This window comes from Trichosurus vulpecula, chromosome 3 (genome assembly GCF_011100635.1).
Source record: "Trichosurus vulpecula isolate mTriVul1 chromosome 3, mTriVul1.pri, whole genome shotgun sequence".
Taxonomy (NCBI): domain Eukaryota; kingdom Metazoa; phylum Chordata; class Mammalia; order Diprotodontia; family Phalangeridae; genus Trichosurus; species Trichosurus vulpecula.
In genome coordinates, this window is record NC_050575.1 from 391,621,578 (window position 1) to 391,642,079 (window position 20,502).

Here is a 20,502-nt window from a genome sequence, read left to right on the forward strand (position 1 = left end):
TACTTGGCAAGATGCAAGAATGACAGATGAAGAGGTTTCACTGGTACCCTTCCAATGTAAGGAGAAATTAAGGTAAGCCTTCAGCGTGTTGGGTGGACTGCCTATGGTGAAATTTTGGGTTAATGTTTTTAAAAGTTGTACAGGAATGTGTACCTTTCTACACTACTTAAGAACTCCTAAATCAATGAGATCAATGACCCATCTGAACACTTAGCACAGCTACCTAACATAGGAGATAATGCTGAGCTTGGAGTCAGGAAGACCTTGGAATCCTATCTCAGATACCTACTAGTTGTATGCCATGGGTAAGGAACTTAACCTGTGCACCTCGGTTTCCTCATCTGCAAAATGGGAATAATATTATAACTACCTCAAAGGTTGCTGGGAGGATCAAATGAGACAACATTTGTAAAGCAGTATGTAAATACCAGCTACTACTACTGTTATTACTATCGAGTACTGATCCAAACAATTCCTAAGCTCAGATATTTTCTCCAAATTTGAGGAAAAAGAAACCGGGGGAGAAGGGGCAAGGGAGGAATGGTATTAGAGGATTCTCTAAGTTCTCCTCTCTTTTATTCCAGTAAAATTAAGTAGGATGATTGTGAATAAGTCTCACTTCCCTGCACCCAAAGACAACTTTAACTTTTCCTCCTACCTGGGGCACCTTTTCAAGTTCTACGTTTCTTCTCAGATCTGGTATGTTTTGAAATCCCCTCAGAACAAAAATTCTCATGAAATCTGAAAATCATAAATACAAAATAATATTAATGGTTTCTTTCCAGCTCAATTATGAATCAAAAAATTCAATCCAAAAAAGACAAACAGATCCAGAGGAACATAAGGAGAGTTAGCAGCAAAGACTGGAGGGTTGATTAAATAACGTTATTGTTTGAGGGAGTAGAATCTCCTGGTGCCTAAGGGATGCAGACTGCTGAAATAAAATACAGAAGGATTAAAATTATTTCTGGAATCATACATGCAATTACAAAAACACAGCCCTTGTTATACCTCACTTTTTGAAGCACTAGTCCAAATTTAGGAAGTTATTTATTAGTATCTATTATTATGTGCCAGGCACCACACTAGGTGATGGGGATATAAAAACAAAATTGATTCAACAGTTTCTGTCCATAAGAAACTTTCTGTTTATCACATTCTTTGATTAAGTACTATAGTATATACAGTGAAACCTCCATTAAACAGAACTTAACTAACCAAATCCCTCGAAAAGAAATTCTTAGTACTATAACGTTGGGGAAAAAAATTATAATAAATTAAAATCAAATACCTACTGGGGATTTTTTAACTTTTAAAGAATATTGTGAAGGATATCTCATTTAGTAGACTTTTTATATTTTCTTAATAACTTTCTAGACCAACAATATTTTAAAGATTTGATATTTACATTAATGACTCTTAAGCACTCAAAGATTCAAATACTTTTAGTCACTAAAACAGAAACAGAAACAAATACGTTTTAGAAAGATTTCCAATAAAAATTTATCCCAAAAGGTTTTATTTTTTAAAGGTTTAATTTTCAGCTAATAAGAAAATTCAATTAATCAAAAGAACCAATTCCCCAAGTATTTTAATCAAGGTTTTACTGTATGGGGGCCTTTTTTCCCCAAAAAACTCATGTGTCTCTTGAAGAGCCAGGCCTACTATGTTAATATTAAAATATGGTACATCTTTATTAAGTGTTTTAGATCATAACTAGAGAAGTTATAGAAGTTACAAGAGCTGAGTTTATGTCCCAAAAAAGAAAGTTTTAGGGATAATTTAGGCTTTTGAGATTTTTTAAAAGGAAACTTCAAGCTCCTCCACTGAACACTCCATTTCCCAGCCAATATTATATTTATTCAGGATTTTATCGCTCTCAAGAGCTTAATCAATGTCTGCTTTAAGAGATAACTCGCCTCAGAGAGAATGAGAAAAGAGAGTCTCCATACCAGGCTAAGGGATGCACCTATAAGGCAAGGGGACCTAGAAATATTTACCAAATCACTGCATTTCTGTTTGTCATTTCACTAGCCAAAGACTAAATCCCCCATAATCAGTGTGCATCAGACTCATTACAGATTAAATTTCTATGCCCATGAGATAAAGAAGTTCTATTTCCAATAAATCTTTAAAGCTTAACTTCAGATTCTGATCCTAAATTAAAAAGGATCTTCCTTCTACCTCCAACTTACCAGAAAGTATATGCTCAGCAACTTCCACTTCTTGGATGGAGTTTTCCATTTGTTCACACACAAGGCACAAGTTGTTATACAACCAATCCACCACAGTCTGGAAGTCTGAATGGCTGAGAACATACATATTCATAGATAATTAGTTTCTTTTTTTCTAAGAATGACTCTTGTATTTTCTCTAACATTCATTCATCAGGAAACATGAGCCATTCCATATCAAAGCTAGTAAAAACAGTAAGTGGCCTCTATTATTACCTAACAGCTAATGCCCAAAGAAGCCCTCAAACCAGGCCAGTATATGTGAAAATGTATGGGATGTTAGGAGAAAAAGTTCTGTTCAGGTCCTCCTAGCACCAGAAAATCCATTAATTTTAGCCATTTTTCTTTCTATTTGAAAGTTAATTGTTGAAGGAAAGGGAGTTTAGTCATGATAACAAAGAGATATAAATCATACTGCACCATTATGGGTTCATTTTTAGGGCACTACCCTTGGAACCCTTATGCATGAAATATGATAAGCCTTACAGCAGAAGTAATGAGTAAAAGTAATGATTACTAGAAACTTGTGACCTACCAGTGGTATATCATTACATCCTACATTCATATGGGATGTAAAGGAGTCAAAAAGAGAAATCAAAGCAACATAAGAAGAGGTATAGGTTGTAATAGAAGACTATGGGATAAGAGTATTCTGACTCATACAATCAATTAACCCATCCTTCTACTATCCTACTGACCTCTAGGTTTCAGAGACAAATTTTTCTACATTAATATAAATCAATACAATTATTACAAATTACAAATCAGAGTATGGACTATAAAACAAGATTCAATAGAGTTCACATTGAATAATGTATTCAAAGAGCATTTCCCACCTTCACTGATCTCTTCACTTTTACCTTCCGACTCAGAATTTACTGTCTGATCTTCCTTTCAGCTTTTCACCCAATTCTGCCCTTTTCTTTTTTTTCCCCTTTAAATTCTCGCAACTACCTGATACTTTACTATGCATGCTATTAAGAGCACAATGATGCAGGCAAAAGACAATGACTGGTGACACATCATGTCAAACCATTTTGTTCATTTCACACAATAGTATTCCCACATACAAGTGGCATTTACTTTTCAATTTGGTATAGCATCAAATTTCAGCCTGCAAAAATCCCATTTATTTATTTATTTATTCATTCATTTATTTATTCATTTATTTATTTGTTTATTTATTCATTCATTCATTCATTCATTTATTTATCCATTTATTTATTTGCTTGTTTGTTTATTTATTTATTTTTGGCAGGGCAATTGGGGTTAAGTGACCTGCCCAAAGCTTGCAAAAATTTTAAAAGATTTCAGGTTATATTTTAAAAACACTTATATTTTAAAAAGTTTTCAATGACTGTTGTTTTTACTAAAAGAAATCTGATGTTGTAAAGTTCCTAGAACCAGAAAACTTATTACAATAGAATCTGTTTTCAATGATTTCCATACATTCCATTTCTCTACTTAGTATGAAACAGCTTGTTCATTTTCTAATTACAGAACGGCTAAAGTGAGCACCATTTCACCAAATCCACAGGAATAAATGTGTAAGTGTCTTTTCTTCCTGCAATGGGTTCATTGAAATGGTTGAAATTCCTGTGATGTAAACATTTTAAAAGCACAAATTAAATGAATTATGGCAAATCATTATCTAAATGAATACTTTATAAAGCAAAGCTTTCTTTTAGAAGCACTTGCAAATGATTTTTCTATGGATGGTATTTTCTTAGTCATCTTCATTATGATTTGGTAGCCTTGGGGTTTTTTGGTATTTTGGTTTTTTTGAAGACTATGCCACCAGAGAATAAGGGTTAGAGAATTCTACCCAAAGTATGGGACTAACCTAACTAGATTCAGAGAGTCATCATTACCAGGTGATGATTGTCTTTAGGCCTCAGCCAAAATTCATTAAATGGTCTACTTAGCAGATTGTAAAAGGGTTGCAAACTCGTACCTATTGCTCACAGAACATTCTACTATAATTTCTAACGAAATCTCTCACATGGGAAAGAGGAAAAATACATTATTTATTAGATTTTTCTACACTGCATCATGCTACACAGGAGTTTAACCATGTGGAAGAGCATAAAATTAAAAAGGGACCCTGAAAATCTACTCCTGAACACCCAACATCCCATAGAAAGTATTACCTAATAGTACTACTATAGTAATTCTTAACCATGGTCATCTCATTGCAATAACCATTTTTAGCCGAAGGAATTTTTAGCAGGGGTGAACTATGACATATTACTTTAAAACACCACTATCTTGGAATAGCATTGCAAAACTGGTACACAATGGGGTCTTCATATAAGCAAAGTTTTATTTTTCAAAAAACAAGTTTTGTCAGGAGGTCTTAGATTCAAATAATAAATCCTAGATTGAGTTGGGTTGCAAGAGACTAATCAGATTGCATTAAAAGTAACTATAGAGGCAGCTAGGTGGCGCAGTGAGTAGAGCACCGACCCTGAAGTCAGGAGGACCTGAGTTCAAATGCGGCCTCAGACACTTGACACACTTACTAGCTGTGCGACCTTGGTCAAGTCACTTAACCCCAATTACCCTGCCTTCCTCCCTGCAAAAAAAAAAAAAAAAGTAACTATAAATTCATTCATCACAAGCTTTACCTCTCTATCAGCTCTTCTAAGCCAATAATGCTTTTGGAGTGAAGTTGCCAGACAGCTTCAAGTACCAGAGAACGCTAAAGAAAAACAAGAGTCAAGAGTTGCAGTATAAAACTCCGTAGGGCTTTCATGTTCCTGTCCCAGGTAGGTTAAAAACAACTCCAGTGTGAACGTTTTCATTCCTCTCCAGACCCACTGCCAACTGTGGAATGTCTCTGGGTACCTCGTTCCCATCTCAGCCCCATCTTCAGCTTCCATTGCTGTGTCATCTCCCCCAGCCCCCCACTGGAAGGAAGGTTCATTGAGGGCAGGCACTATCTTTCCTTTTGCTTCTATCTGTATTCCCAGGCCTTGCACAGTGTCTAGCAAATAGTATTTACTAAATTCTTAGGGACCTGACTTAGACAGAAAAATCTACTTTCTGGTATGATACTGACAGGTGCTATTTGGTAGCTTTGTTTTCTTAAAATATTTGTAAAATAAAACTAAACATTTTCAATTTTCTTCATTTCTTCAGATCACATTTGGTTGTTTCACCAGAGGTAAATTCAAAATTGTTTTCCTCACAAATATGTCTAGTATACGCGAAAGAAATTTTAAAAATAACAAGCACCTGTTTTAAATGTTGTTTCTCAACTCTCTTCCATTTCCAAAAGTCTTGGTTTATAAGACTCCCTCTCCCCTCTACATCCTTCCCCTAAATATTTGCTGATCTATTCAATTACTATAGATAAGTCTCTGGAAAAAAAATCTTCCAAGTTTTCAAATTCTTCAAGAGAATAATAAATAGGAATAATTTTTAAAGTACAATGAAGTTTTCTAAGCTTCCTGCACAGTCCTCAGAGATTTTCTCTATAAGAAAATGTTTAAAAATGCTTAGATAGCATAAGGAATGTTCAGATGTTTTCCTCATTCTACTATAGTAACATTAATGGTCAGAAGAAATCAGTGTGGGGCCCTATGTAAGTAGGTTCATATTAAGCATGAATATATATATGTAATTATATGCATACATATATATACACAAGATCAGGGAGAGGATATGAAAGATCATCTGGCCCAACCTAACATGAAGAAAATGGAACCTAGAAGGGTAAAAGGACTTGCCCAGGGTTACACACGTGATTTAAGCAAAGCCCAAATTTGAACCCAGGTCCTCAGACTCCAAATTCAGTGCTCTTTCCATTATACAAAGCTACCCACTCAAGACACATACTTTTATATATGCATATGAGGTTGTTAAGAATTGCTAACATAAGACTGTGGCTTACTAACAAGGAATGCTTTAGACACAAATTATGTCAGCCCAGAAGGGACTGTAAATACAGAAGCCAAAAAGACATGAAAAAAGAATTATCCCACAACATGTAACAGTAGAAGAAAAGCTATGGAACATAGCTTTTTAACTGAAAAATAGCTGAAACAAAGCCAGAAGGTAAGTATCTTAGGGCTTAGAAAAACTATGAGAGAGTAGCAGTGGCAGATCATGATAATTTAGACTTAAGAGAATTACAGCAGGTTCTAGTTTCTGGCTCACAGAAGTTCCAATGAGCTCATCTGATCTAGCACTAATGAAATGTCAAAGAGAGATCTAAAAGAATCTAAGTACTTGACTAGGCTTCAGCTGAGTCCTCATAATATTGCTCCAGGGCTGGAGCTACCAAGGAGGCAGTTTACCTGCACCTTCCAAAGTTCTTGACAGAAGGAAACACGACAAAAGAGACCACGTTCCAATAGATCTTGGGCAATATCTAACAGGGAGGAAAATTTCTTCTGAAAGTGAGGGAGAAAGAAAGCACTTAATCAGTACAAGGGAAATAATAATTTTTCCAGAAAGCTCAGAAGCTGTTGGCCTCTCACCCTCTGTTCCAAGTTCAGCAGAGCAGCCAGCTTGGATCCCCCTGGAGCCTGGCACAGCTGCTCAAGGCTGGAGGCAGTTGTTCGAGCTGACAGGATTCCCATTGGGACACCTAATTTTGAAGCTTGTTCCTGTAGAGCAGAGACTGAAAAGCAATACAAAACCAGCAGCACTAAACCTCGGGTTGGATTTTTGTATTTTTCTAAAAACCTGGTGGTAAACATATAGTAATATTTTAATGAAAAAACCTAAACAATTCTATCCTTAGTATACAGAATTATGACCTACATTTTAATTAGAAGCTTGAGGCTCCTTTTAAAAATGTTGGGAAAATGGGAAGGAGGTTTGAGGAAGGGGGCATCTAAAAGTGAAATCAACAATTAACTTCAGCACTGATGATCAGAACTGATGCTGATCACTAGAAAATTCCAAAAGTAACAGCGACCTGTACAAATATGACATAAAATACATAGGTCCACAGAATTAGCAGGTATTTACAAAGGATATAATTTTTCTACCTAGTCTACTAGAATACAGCAAATTATGTGTGCCTGTGTGTGTGTGTGTGTAATTTTAGTTTTCAACATTCATTTCCCTAAGATTTTGAATTTTGAATTTTCTCCCCCACTCTCTCCTCCCCCCTCCCCAAGACAGCATACAATCTGATATGGGTTCTACTTATACACTGATATTAAACATATTTTCACATTAGTAATGATGTAAAGAATTAGAACTAATGGGAGGAACCACAAGAAGAAATAAAACAAAACACCAAAAGAAAAGGAGAGCAAATAGTATGCTTCCATCTGCACTCAAGACTCCCAAGTTCTTTCTCTGAATGTAGATGGCATTTTCCATCTTGAGTCTTTTGGAGTTGTCTTAGAACCCTGCATTGCTGAGAACAGCTAAGTCTAGCAAAGTCAGTCATTGCATAATGTTACTGTTACTGTGTACAATGTTCTCCTGGTTCTGGTCACTTCAATCAGCATCAGTTCATATAAGTCTTTCCAGGTTTTTCTCAAGTTTACCTGCTCATCATTTCTTATAGCATAACAGTATTCCATTACATTCACATACCATAATTTGTTCAGCCATGCCCTAGTTGACGGACATCCCCTAACTTTCCAATTCTTTGCCACCACAAAAAGAGCTGCTATAAATATTTTTGTACATGTGGGCCCTTTTCCCATTTTTATAATCTCTTTGGGATACAGACCTAGTAGTGGTATTGCTGGGTCAAAGGGTATGCACAGTTTTAGTCCTTTGGGCATTGTTCCAAATTGCTCTCCAGAATGCTTGGATCAGTTCACAACTCCACCAACAATGCATTAGTATTCCAATTTTCCCACATCTTCTCCAACATTTATCATTTTCTTGTTTTGTCATTTAGCCAATCTGATAGGTATGATGTGGCACCTCAGAGTTGTTTTGATTTGCATTTCTCCGATCAACAGTAATTTAGAGCATGTTTTCATATGACTATGGATAGCTTTAATTTCTTTCTCTGAAAATTGCCTGTTCATATTCTTTGACCATTTATCAATTGTAGTCTTATAAATCTGACTCAGTTCTCTATGTACTTTAGAAATGAGGCCTTCATTAGAGACACTGATTGTAAAAATTGTTTCCCAGCTTTCTGCTTCCCTTCTAATCTTGGTTGCATTGGCTTTGTCTGTGCAGAAACTTTTCAATTTATGATCATCCATTCTGCATTTCATAATGTTCTCTATCTCTTGTCTGGTCATAAATTCTTTCCTTCACCATAGATCTAACAAGTAAACCGTTCCTTTCTCTCCTTCTTTGCTTACAGTATCAGCCTTTATATCTAAATCGTGTACCCATTTTGACTTTATCTTGGTATAGGGTATAAGATGTTGGTCTATGCCTGGTTTCTGCCGTACTATTTTCTAGTTTTCCCAGCAGTTTTTGTTAAATAGTGAGTTTTTATCCCAGAAGCTGGAGTCTTTGGATTTATCAAATAGTAGATTACTATAATCATTGACTGTTGTGTCTTTCATACCTAACCTATTTTACTGTTCCACCACTCTATTTCTTAGCCAGTACCAAGTAGTCTTGATGATTGCTGCCTTATAATACTTTAAGAACTGGTACAGCTAGACTACCTTCTCTCATATTTCTTTTCATTAATTCCCTTGATATTCTGAACCATTTGTTCTTCCAGATGCTCTATAATTTTTTGGTAGTTTGATTCATATGGCACTGAATAAGTGATTTAATTTAGGAAGGATTGTTGTTTTTATTATATTAGGTCGGCCTACCCATGAGCAACTGATATTTTTCCAATTATTTAGATCTGACTTGTTTGTGTCAAAAATGTTTTGCAATTGTGTTCATATAGTTCCTGGGTTTGTTTTGGCAGGTAGATTCTCAAATTTTTTAAAATGTCTAAAGTAACTTTAAATGGAATTTCTCTTGCTGTTGGGCTTTGTTAGTTATATATAGAAATGCCAATGATTTACGTGGGTTTGTTTTATATCCTGCAACTCTGCTAAAGTTGTTTATTATTTCAAGTAATTTTTTACTTGATTCTCTAGGATTCTCTAAGTATACCATCATATCATCTGCAAAGAGTGATAGCTTTGCTTCTTCTTTGCCTATTCTAATTCCTTCAATTTCTTTTTCTTCTCTTACTACTAAAGCTAACATAGCAAATTACTTCCAAAAAGAGAGGCAGGACAAAGTCGTTTTGGGGGAGAGAGAGCTATCAAACACTGACTTTACAGTTAGAGATTAATCTTAGCCTGTATACTCAGATCAGACAAAGCCTCCAACAAAAAAGTAGAAAATTCACAAATCAAAGTTTATTTACGCTTTTATTCTATCGAGTAAATAAAAGTAAAACCTTTGTACACCTAACACCTGAATATCAGAAATTTGTTTTTTATTATTTGTTTTTTAAAATAAGGTCTTATGCTTCTAGAAGCACTGGCAGTTCAGTATCAACTGAACGAGGCTCATTGTAATGAAAATGTAAGCTTTTAGGAAACTGTTTATGGAAATGAAAACATATTTTCATTTACTAAAGGCCATTAATTATGCACCTTAAAATTTACCTCTAGATTCAAAGCACCACAATATTCTAATGTGTTAATAATTCTGCCATTTTAGTGTGAAAAGATGCAAAGAACATCAAGAGCTATTATTCAAATAAAAAATAAATTTGGAAACATCCACTTAAGCAAAATTCAGCTAACTAGTATTGATTCCCGGAAGTGAATACTGACTAGTGTTCACTTTCTATTTATTACAGAAATGTGAAGACCCAGGAGGAAAAACGCCTTATTTTTTATCCTATCCCTCAATATCCCACTCCTCCATCCCCACTTAAAAAATGATTTTGTGTAATAACTCACCTACAAATGATTTAGAATGTGTACCTGGCACTCCACAGTTTTCACGGTCAATTAAATTGCTAAAACACAATGTTTTTTTACATTGTGCACCATCTACCTGGAATCAAAAACACAAAGAATAGAGTCTACAAGCTGTGTTTATATAAAAATAAACTGGGTGTACACAATGTTTGACTGCTAAGCAAAACCAAAACATACAAATATTTTAAGATATAACAAAAAAGTAAAAAAAAAAACAAAAACCTGAAGACTTATGGGAGCTACAGAGTTTATTTTAAAATAACTTGATCTTACTTCTAAACACTGAAATTCTTCCACTAGTTTTTTCTCACCCAGTTAACAAAATTTATTAAGAATCTATATCAATGGATGGTCACTGATCTTTCCAAAGATCTCTTGTGAAGGTGATACCTCAGCTGGGCTCAAACACACACACAAACACACACACACACACAAACCCAACATGCCTTAACATGGTTAAGTACAAACCAATCAACCCTCTTACCTCAAGAAATAGGTCATTTAAGTTCTGATGGCATTTCAGAAGGTATATAGCTGCTTCCTGTAGTTTCTGTTCCCTTTCAGGTTTGTATTTTTGTTTATTGACTCTTCCCGCTTAAAAAAAAAAAAGTTCAATTTAAAAAACCATAGCCCACATCTCATGTTTCCACAAGAGAGTCTCTAATGCATAACATCCATTTGATCTATGAATATAAAATTTCTCTTCATAAAAAAGGTCAGCAGTAATAGTAGACAACCCCAGCACCATCTGCTCCACAAACTCCCCTTCTGCTGAGCCATTCCCAGATCTCTTGAGATCATACCATCTCGGAAACCATCTGCTCCATCCCATATTTGTACAACCCTTCCACAATATTCCCATCAAATCATCATCCAGGCTTGGCTGGAAGACCTCCCTACTACCTAATGAGAAACAGCTCTCATTTTCCATTTCTAGAAATCTCCTGAGGAAGATTCTCCTTATGATCAAGGCTAAACCTGACTGCGACTTCCACCCACTGCTACTTTTTCTGCCTCTTCTGCCAGGGGCACAAACCTAATCCCTCTTCCACATGCCAACATCTCACAGATGTGATGCCTGCTTCCCTGGGAAAGTATCACTGACCTGTGGCCATCCTACAGTATTGGTCCATTTCATGTGGAGACTGAACCACAGAATTGTCTAACCCAATCTACTGACCTACTAAGCTAGCTTTCTCTAAAACAAAACAAAAAAAAACAGACTTTAATCCTATCGTCATGGTGAATAAAACTGCAATCATTTCTTACTCTTCATACATCCAGAAAGCAGTTTAGCATTTTATTTCACAAAGCAAGAAATTAAAGGTGCAGATTATAAGAGTGAATTTAACAAAATTACACAATAAATTATGAGTTGAATGAGGCTTAGAATTTTTCGTCCCTGAGATTTCTTTTCTTGGTACTTGTGCTTACACTTCAACATAGTACTTAATCCTCCAAACCTGTGGTCTCCAATTCTTTTTTCATCATGGGTCCCATCAATGATCTTTTTCCCCACTGGTGAGTATACTAGGGGAAGAGGAAAAATACTAATAATAGCTACCATTTATACAGAGCTTACTATGGGTACAGCACTGTACTAAGGGTCAGACAAATCTTATGTCATGTGATCCTCCCAACAATCCTGGGAGAGGTAGGTCCCACTTTACAGCTGAGAAGACTGAGGCAAACAATCTTGCTCAGAGTCGTGCCTAGGAAGGGTCTAAGGCTGGGTCTAAAGCCGGGTCTTCCTGACCGCAAGCCTGGCCCTCCATCCACTGCACCGCCTCAGCAGTCAGATCACACATCCCTGGAGTCCAGCCACTGGTGCCCTTCCCCCTCCATCCCTCACCTTGGAGCCCACAGCTTCAAACCCCCAGGGAAAAGATATGGGGGGGGGGGCGGGGACTGTAAGGGTGGAGAGCTGGAGTGAAGGCAGGCCAAGCCCACAGCCCGCCACCTTCCTGTCCCCAGGGAGTCACGGGGGCACCAAAGAAAGCTGGGCAAAGGGAGTAGCCAAGTGCTGAGCCCTGGAACAGTAACACGCATTTAACTGGCGCTTACTGAATAAATCCCTTGAACATAGCAGGGGATGCTCGAGGAAGTAGGGGGCCATTCTAACCCCTGGGCCTAAATGAGGTGATCTTTGAAGGTCCCCTCCTACGCTGCCAGTGTGCAGCCCGAGCCCTGTGCCAGGAGTCAGGAAGGTCTAAGTTCAAATCCGACCTCGGACACTTCCGAGCTTTGTGACCCTGGGCAAATCACGGAAACCGCTGTGTGCCTCAGTTTCCTTCTCTGTAAAATGAGGACATAATCACAGCGCCTGCCCCAGCACCTGGCACATAACTGGCACTTAATGTTAGCGATCCTTGTATCCCAAATCTATGTATGAGGAGACATCCACGCAAAAAGAGACCCCAGCCTTGGGCACACGCCACAGGGGGAGGACTCAGCCTAACAACTCAGCGCATCTACGCAGGCCAACGCCGTCCCCCAAACAGTGCCCGGTGATGCCCGCTTTACGGATGAGAAAATCGAGGCTCAGGCGGTCCAAAGTTTGAACCCAGGACGCTTGACTCCGAGTCTTTGCGCTGAACCCACACTCTAGACCAGAAGACAACACGCCTGTCCAAGAAAATGGGGTGGGGGGAGTCTGAGCCTAGAAAGGGAGGCCGTGTAGGCGGAAGGGTCAGGGCTCCTGGGCAGCCTTCTGATCAGGGGCAGGGAGCACCAATGAGCCTCCCCTGACCACAAGTTAGGAGGCCAGGGGAGAAGGGGGGAGGGGGGCAGGAGAGAGGGACGGGAGGAGGGAGAGGGGGACTTGAAGAGAAGGGGGAAGGGCAGGAGGAGGGAGGGGAGAGGGACAAGAGGCGGAAGAGGAGGAGAGGGAGGGGAGAAGGGCAGGGGGAGGGAGGAGAGGAGAGGGAGGGAGACGAGGAGGGAGTAGGGACTCAGAGGGGGAGGGGCTGGGAAGAAGGGGAGGGGGAGGAAGGGAGGGAGGAAGGGGCGGGACCACGGAGGGAGAGGGAATAATGTCTTTCCAAGGGGAGGGGGGCGGGGGAGAGGGGCAGGAGGAAGGACAGGCTCAGGACAGGCTCAGGTCAGCCTGGCCCGCCGGGGTCTCCACCGCCCCCTCCGGTGACAGGGCGGCCTCGTCTCACCCACCCGCCGCCACATACCCAGCAGCTCGGACAAGGCCCTCCTACGCCGGCCCGCTGCCGGCACTGGGGGCGAGTCCGAGGGCCCCGCAGACATAGCGAGATCTCTGCATTCAATCCCGCCGCTGGCGCGCGCCTCCCCTCGCTCCCGCGCTCGCGCTGCTTGCTCATTGGCCACGACGAAGCCTGCGAAGCCATTGGATGCTGGCTTCGAGGCCCCGCCCCTACGAGCGAAGGAAAAAAACTCTCAGCCGCCTCCAGAGGCCATCTTGGTGGTGGCGACTGTGAGCATGATTGGGGCGGCCATCTTAGTAGTGGCAAAGAATGAAGGCAATACAACGCCGGGATGGAATTTGAACCCAAGGCCTCTGGCTCCAAAGCTACGTTATCAGGAGCACGGATACGGAGGGAACCCGCATTTTCAGGATTCAAGAATTCAGTTGCCTCGATGTTATTGAGAGAAGTCATCGGTCGTTTGCCACCTGGCACCTCAGTTTGCCCATCTGTAGGCTGAGTGGCGTTGGGTTTGCTGTCCACCTCCCTCACAGGAGCGCGGTGAAAGGACCTCTCTGAAGAGTGCCTTCACTTCGAAGTTGTTTTTTAAGCCCTCCCTGCAGGGACAAAGACCCTGGTTACTATTTATTGAACCTATATCCATTTAGGTCTGTAGAGGCCTGTGTAGAGCACTGGGTTAGGTGTGGCTTTCAAAGTGAAAACCTGAAATTCCTCCACGTGGAGAGCATTCCAAAATTGAACCGAGAAGCCAAGACTCATTCCCTGAAGCTGAGCACAGTGTCAGAGAAAGATGAACCATCTCTGTGAACTAAAGAAAATGAGATTCATGAAATTCAGGTTTATGAATTCATTCACCATAACCCACTGAAAATTCAAGAACAACTCAGAAATGAGATAAATGGAAGATGGAAATAATGAGTGGGGGTAAAGAAGGAAAGTGTCTCGGAATAAAGGATAGATACTAGAGAGAGAAATATAAAATATAAAAACAGAGGAAAATGGAGAGAATAGAGGACATGAGGTCAAAGGGTAGAACAAAGGGACCCTAAAGAAGAAGGCATGAAAAATGGAGGCCAACAGGATATACTTTGGCTTTAACAAAGGAGAACGCTAGTTAGCACCTTGAGAAGAATCTCTGGATTCTTCCCAAATGGATGGAGCCAGAAGCTTGGACCTGTACTAATAGTGTAGGAGGCAAACATAGTATGTTGGAAAGAGCCCTGGATTTGGAGTCAGAAGACTTGAGTTTAAATCTGAGGTTTTGCTACTTACTACTTGTGGTGACTTAACCGCTTCCTATAGGTTCAATTATCCCTATGCAGATGACTCCCAGACACTGCCCCCCCCACCTCCAATCCCACATCAGTAACAGCCTATTGGACACTTTAACTGGGTGTCCTATAGGCATCTCAAACTCAACATACCCAAAACAGAGCTTGTTATCTTTCCCCCCCAAAAAAAAACCTTGCCCCTCTTCCAAATTTGTCTATTTCTATCAAGGTTGCCACCATCCTTCTATATACCCAGACTTGATCTCATCGTCACCCTTCACAAATCCAACCACTTGCCAAGTCTTGATTCTACCTCAGTGATAGCCTTTGTATGCATCCCCTTCTCTCCAAGCACAAGATCATCACTTCAGATCAGAGCCCCAATCACCTGAACCATTGCAATGGCCTCCTACCTGATTTCCCCACCTCAAGTCTTTAGCCTTTCTTATCCACCTTCCATAGAGATGTCAAACTCATTTTCCTAAAGCGCAAGCCTGACTATGTCACCACCTACTCAACAAATTCCAAAGGCTCCCTTTTACAAACCCTTCTTCTCTATAAAGACCTTCTCAACATGGCTCCAACTAGCCTTTCTAGACATTATATTTTACTTTTCTTTATATATTCTTTGGTCCAGACAAACCTCTTCACGTTTCCCCACATGAGACATCCCATCTACTTCAAGAAGGGAAGAAGACAATAAGGATGTAGAAGAAAATGGGGGGAGGAGAGAGGAAGGATCTGAGCCTAGAAAATGCATTTACACAAGGCATTCCTTATGCCTCAAATGTTATTCCTCCTCATCTCTGCCCCTTAGAATCCCTAGTTTCTCCCAGTACACAGTCAAGTGCTATCTCCTAAAAGAAGCTTTTCTTGATACCTCCCAATCTGAGAAAACTTACCACGAAATTACATTGTATTTATTTTATATATACTCATATGTGTTTCCATCGTCTTCCCCTATACAACATAAGCCCTTCGAGGTCAGAAACTGTTTCAGTTTATTTCTGTACCCTTAGCAAAGACCTGCACAACTTGGCAGTAGGTAGTGGCCAAAACTAAAATAGGCTAGACTTCTTTGGGCCACAGATAGGTTTTTAGCAGCTCACTTTCTAAGTAAAGATATAATTAATGATTAAACTATTTAGCAAACACACCATATTTTTAAAAAGGAAAATTTAATTAATGTCAATTAATTACAATTATAACTTAATATTTTATTTATCTTTAAATCATAATGTTTGAAAAGTTACTTTGCTAAGCAGTATGAGTTTTAATACATGTTTCAGGTTTTCTGTTTACTTTTAGTTAATGGGACATATTACACTTCTTACTCTGGACTCATGTTTGAAATCAATTTCTTTAGAAGTCTGAAAACTAATCTCAGTAGCTGCCTCATTTTCTGAGTTTCTTGAAAAGTCATGGTTTCCCACTGAAATTTTTCAACAATTTGGACACTTTAATTAGTTTTTCATTACTGTCTAATTTGCTTAAGTCAGGATATTTTGATTCGAAATGGCGACAAAGATAGTATTCCTTCGGAACATCTATTACTTCTCAGCAAACAAGGCACAATATTTTGTCTCTTGTGTAAGTAAACAAGTATCTATTTGTCCACTCTGGATTAAACACCCTATGTTCTGATTTGATCTTCCATTTCTTTTTATCATCCTTTTTACAAAGTCACCCCAAAAACATTAATGTTAGAGGCAAAAAATCTCCACAGCAAGTGCTCATACACAAAGAAACACTGAACTGAGTGTCTGACCTTGGAGAGAGCTCCAGACACTCAAGTAACTTGGAGGGAGGGGAAGAAGCCCTTGCATTGTTGCCGCTCATCGCATAGTGGGCATCAGCTGCGTTGGCACTTGGCTGCACTCACTTTGTGCCTGGTCAATGCCAAGAATGACCAAAAACACAGCAAAAAGATATCTCTCTAGACTAGAGCTGTGACCTCTTAGACTAGAGACAGACTGACCCCATGGTTGGTTGCTGAGGGTCACATGACAAACAGGAGCGAGTACAGTGGCAGTGACTAGTGGAAGGTGGGTTAAGCTGGGCACGGACAAAGCACTTGTTACATCTTTACGTCCTTTACATCCTCTACATTTTTCACAGGCTGCCCGAAATCCTTTGGCGGGCTGCAAGCAGCCTGAGGACCATATATTGTGCAGGCCTACCTTAGCACAATGCCTTATACTTAGTAAGTTTTAAATACATGCTTGCTGATTGAGTATGGGACTTTGAAGAAGTCCCTTCCTCTCTCTGGACCCCACTTTCTTCATCTACAAAATGAAGGGCTGGGCCAGTTTATATCTAAGGTTCCTTCCAGCTTTCAATATGATGAATCTGGAAACAGAGGGCATGCCTTCAGGATCTTCCATCTCAAGCTACATTTTTACCAAAGGCTATGTGCAAGAGAAGGACAGCTAAGTAAGTGATGCAATGCATAGACTCATCTTCCTGAGTTCAAATCTGCCCTTGAGATATCAGCTATGTGACCCTGGCCAAGTCATTTAACCTTATTGGTCTCAGTTTCCTCATCTGTAAAATGAGCTGGAGAAGGAAATAGCAAACCACTCTAGTATCTTTGCCAAGAAAACCCCGAGTGAGGTCACAAAGAGTCAGACATGACTGAAAATGACCGAACAACAAATGTGCAAGATGGTGGACATCTTCAGTGTTACTCCTACCTACCTCCTGCTACAATCTTAAGAAGCAAGGGAGGTTCCACACTCCTATTTCCCAGATTCCCCTTACTCCTTTCGCCAGTTTCCTACCCTTGTCTCCAGTCCTTCACCTATTCAGTTTACTGAGTCTTTCCAACACATGTACCCTCTACACGCCTGGCTCTGGAGCCAAATAGGTGCTCTGTCCTGCATGACAATTTTTGTACAGAGATGATCAAGAAGGAGGGAAAGAAAAATAGTTAAGGTGCAATTTCACTTTGACATTGTCCCATTTTAAATACTTATTTGTGACAGAAGCAAATCTCTGGAATAAATATTGAGCATAAACTCATGACCTTCGAGGTAGGACAGGGTTGAAAGGAGTTTGCATCATGAGAATCAATAAAAAATAACTGCCTCAAGGAAAACTGATGATCACTAATGGCCTTTGAGAATTCCCAGTGGTTTCAGCCATTCCAATCTCAATTCCCTCATAAAGTCACTTCAGAAAATTTCCAAACCCGTTTAGCAATTAGCAGATGACCATAACCATCTTGTGATATATGCTCCCTTTTTTGTCTTTCAATTGAAATGATGTCCCTTTTAAACTGCCTGCCTCACTATGGATTTTCTGGTTTTCATGATTGGTAGAGCAGTCAGGCTGATTTATTGGTTCACAATTATCACAATTAGTGTTCTCCATGTCCCAGAGAGCTAAGCGGTAGGGGCTTGGAGTTGGAGCAAATGTGAGAATGGGCAGAAAACAAAGAACCAAGGAAATACTTAGAGAAAACATCTCTTAACTTTGAAGAGGATTGAAACCGAGTTTTCCCCGTTCACTTATCTGCATATAGTTTGTATCCCAATACTCATGACATAATCATTTTTTGTGCTCAAAACAGCTGATGATTGTGATGGTACAAATGTTAGGGAGGACAGATAGAGAGAAAGATAAAGAGACCAGCCTCCATTCTCTGTTATAGCCTAGAGATAGGTCCTCAAGGTGACTTTGAGTATTTGTCCTTCTATTCCAGTCAAATCCTAAGCCTTTGCCTGTCACCAAACCAAGCCAGCATCATAGATTTTATTGTCACAAAACTTTAATGCTGGAAACCTTAATCATTTATAGGATCATAGATATAGAGCTAGCCTAGGCGCCATCTAATCCAACCTTCTCATTTTACAAATGAAGAAACTGAGGCTTTTTAAGGTTTAAGAATTTGCCCAAGGTCACAAGAATAGTAATCATCTTGTAGGATTTCAGTCAGGTCTTTTGACTCCACAGTCAATGCTTTGACTAAGTGTCTTATATTAATTTCTTTTTTGTTTGTTTGTTTTTGGAGGCAGTCAGGGTAGGAATGAGTGACTTGCCCAGGGTCACACAGCTAGTAAGTGTCTGAGGTAAAATTTGAACTCTGGTTTTCCTGACTCCAGGGCCGGTGCTTTATCCACTGTACCCACTAGCTGCCCCCTCTTAAATTAATTTGTGAAAAGTTTAATTAAGCTTTAGGGAACTGCATTTCTTCCTCAGTTATGTCACCCTGAAAAGAATTCTCCCCTAAATGAAATAAGCTGCTTGCAGAGAATTGAAGATTAGAGCAGACAAGTCTGAATTTTTTTGATGAGTAATAAAGATCAGACACACTCATGCTCTTCTCAAGCATTAATCAATCTGATTTGCCCAGTTCTGGAGGGCAGACACAACAGATCCAAATTATTAGAAGCATCCAAACACATATTTCAAAACCAAGAGCAAACACCTATTATAAAAACAAACAATACCTAAATCCACAACTGATACACTGGTTTCAGAGATTGGTTGGACTGTCTAAAGGCACAGGACTGGGATTTCTGGAAGCCTGTTCCATGATTCTTTGACCAGCTTCCACTGAAACACATCAGTTAAAACCACTGGCAAAGTTCCAATCCCTTAAAATCCACTAAGATCAAAGATTGCAAAAAATACTTCATAGTACACTGGATTGTTTTGTTTTGAATGAGTGGGAACTTTTTTTTTGGTTATCAATTATATTCTATGATGTTTGTATCACTCTAGTACAATACACAAATGTTGGATGTATTGAATTATATTTTTAGAAACTCACTGGCTGTATTAAGGGTATCAGGGTCTATCCCATGGACCATGTGTGGGATGGGTCTGAGTCCATTAGACCTGGCTTGTCTCGGACCTGTCCTTTAGCCCTTTAGCAAAGGACCAGAACACATTTGCTCTACTGGGAGGGGCTAGAGCTCAGGCCCCTCCCACACGTGATCGCTGGGATGGGCCCTGATACCCTTAATACAGCTAGTGAATTTCTAAAAATATATATTCCATTCAACATTTGTGTCCTACCATAACCTTGCACATATCCCAGAAAGCATTAACTAAATAATTATGTATAAAGTAACTGAAAACCAAAATAAATAAATAAATCTCACCCCATGGGAAATAAAACAACGTAAGAAGCTGCAAGGAGTTTCTTATAGTTGCTATCTGCTAACTGGAGGGCAGAGCATTTAAGGACAATGCCCATGCCATCTCTTCATTTTCCACCTGGCTATGTCCAACTGGATTTGTCTATCATACAACCTACCCCCCACCAGTTTGGGTACCTTCCCTCCTTGACTTCCTTGTCAGCTTCCTTGTGAGCAGAGACCATACACACACACGCACACACACACATATACATATATATGTATGTGTTTGCATATACATAGATGTGTATATATATGTGTGTGTATATGTGTATATAGATATATTTGTATCTCTAGCATTTAGCATAGTGCCTGGCACATGGTAGGTGCTTAATAAATGTTTATCGACTAACATCAAAAATAACTCTGTATAAGCCATAAAGCCTTTTTCCTCCCCCTTCCTTTTTGGAACATCTCCACTCCAAATATGCCTGTTTTTGCCTGTCTCTCTTTGAATCCAAGGAAAAGTTATAATTAAATAGGCAAAGGGCACCTTTGTTCTGGAAGATTCTTTCCTTCAGTGAAGTTAAGACATCAAAGTGGTGGGAGGGAAGAGACTCCCTGAGGTCCTTCCACTACCAAGCTTCAAAACTGCTCCATAATATAAGCCAATGAATGAACCTCTCTATGCCTTAGTTTTCCCATCTCTAAAATAGGAATGCTGGTGCTCAGCAGTTTCCCATGGAGGCTGTGAAGTTGAAGCAGTTTTTTATAAAGCTTTGAAGTCTGCCCATGAAAGCACAAAGGACTGTATTCCATGCCAAGCCCGATGTTTAGAAACTGACCCAGAGCCAAGAGGCAGT

At 39.5% G+C, this 20,502-nt stretch overlaps 1 protein-coding gene across 1 annotated transcript in view; it reads right to left on the reverse strand.

Moving 5' to 3' along the window:
- Nucleotides 1–13,366, reverse strand: part of FANCA (FA complementation group A) — a 103,303-nt gene extending 89,937 nt beyond the window's left edge. The window contains exons 1-8 of the mRNA XM_036750246.1: nt 13,291–13,366; nt 10,596–10,705; nt 10,091–10,187; nt 6,719–6,861; nt 6,536–6,631; nt 4,862–4,935; nt 2,196–2,308; nt 659–741 (exon numbers count right to left, since the gene is read on the reverse strand). Coding sequence (XP_036606141.1) covers nt 659–741; nt 2,196–2,308; nt 4,862–4,935; nt 6,536–6,631; nt 6,719–6,861; nt 10,091–10,187; nt 10,596–10,705; nt 13,291–13,366 — 792 coding nt within the window. The remainder of the gene's footprint in view (nt 1–658; nt 742–2,195; nt 2,309–4,861; nt 4,936–6,535; nt 6,632–6,718; nt 6,862–10,090; nt 10,188–10,595; nt 10,706–13,290) is intronic.
- Nucleotides 13,367–20,502: the final 7,136 nt, after the last annotated feature.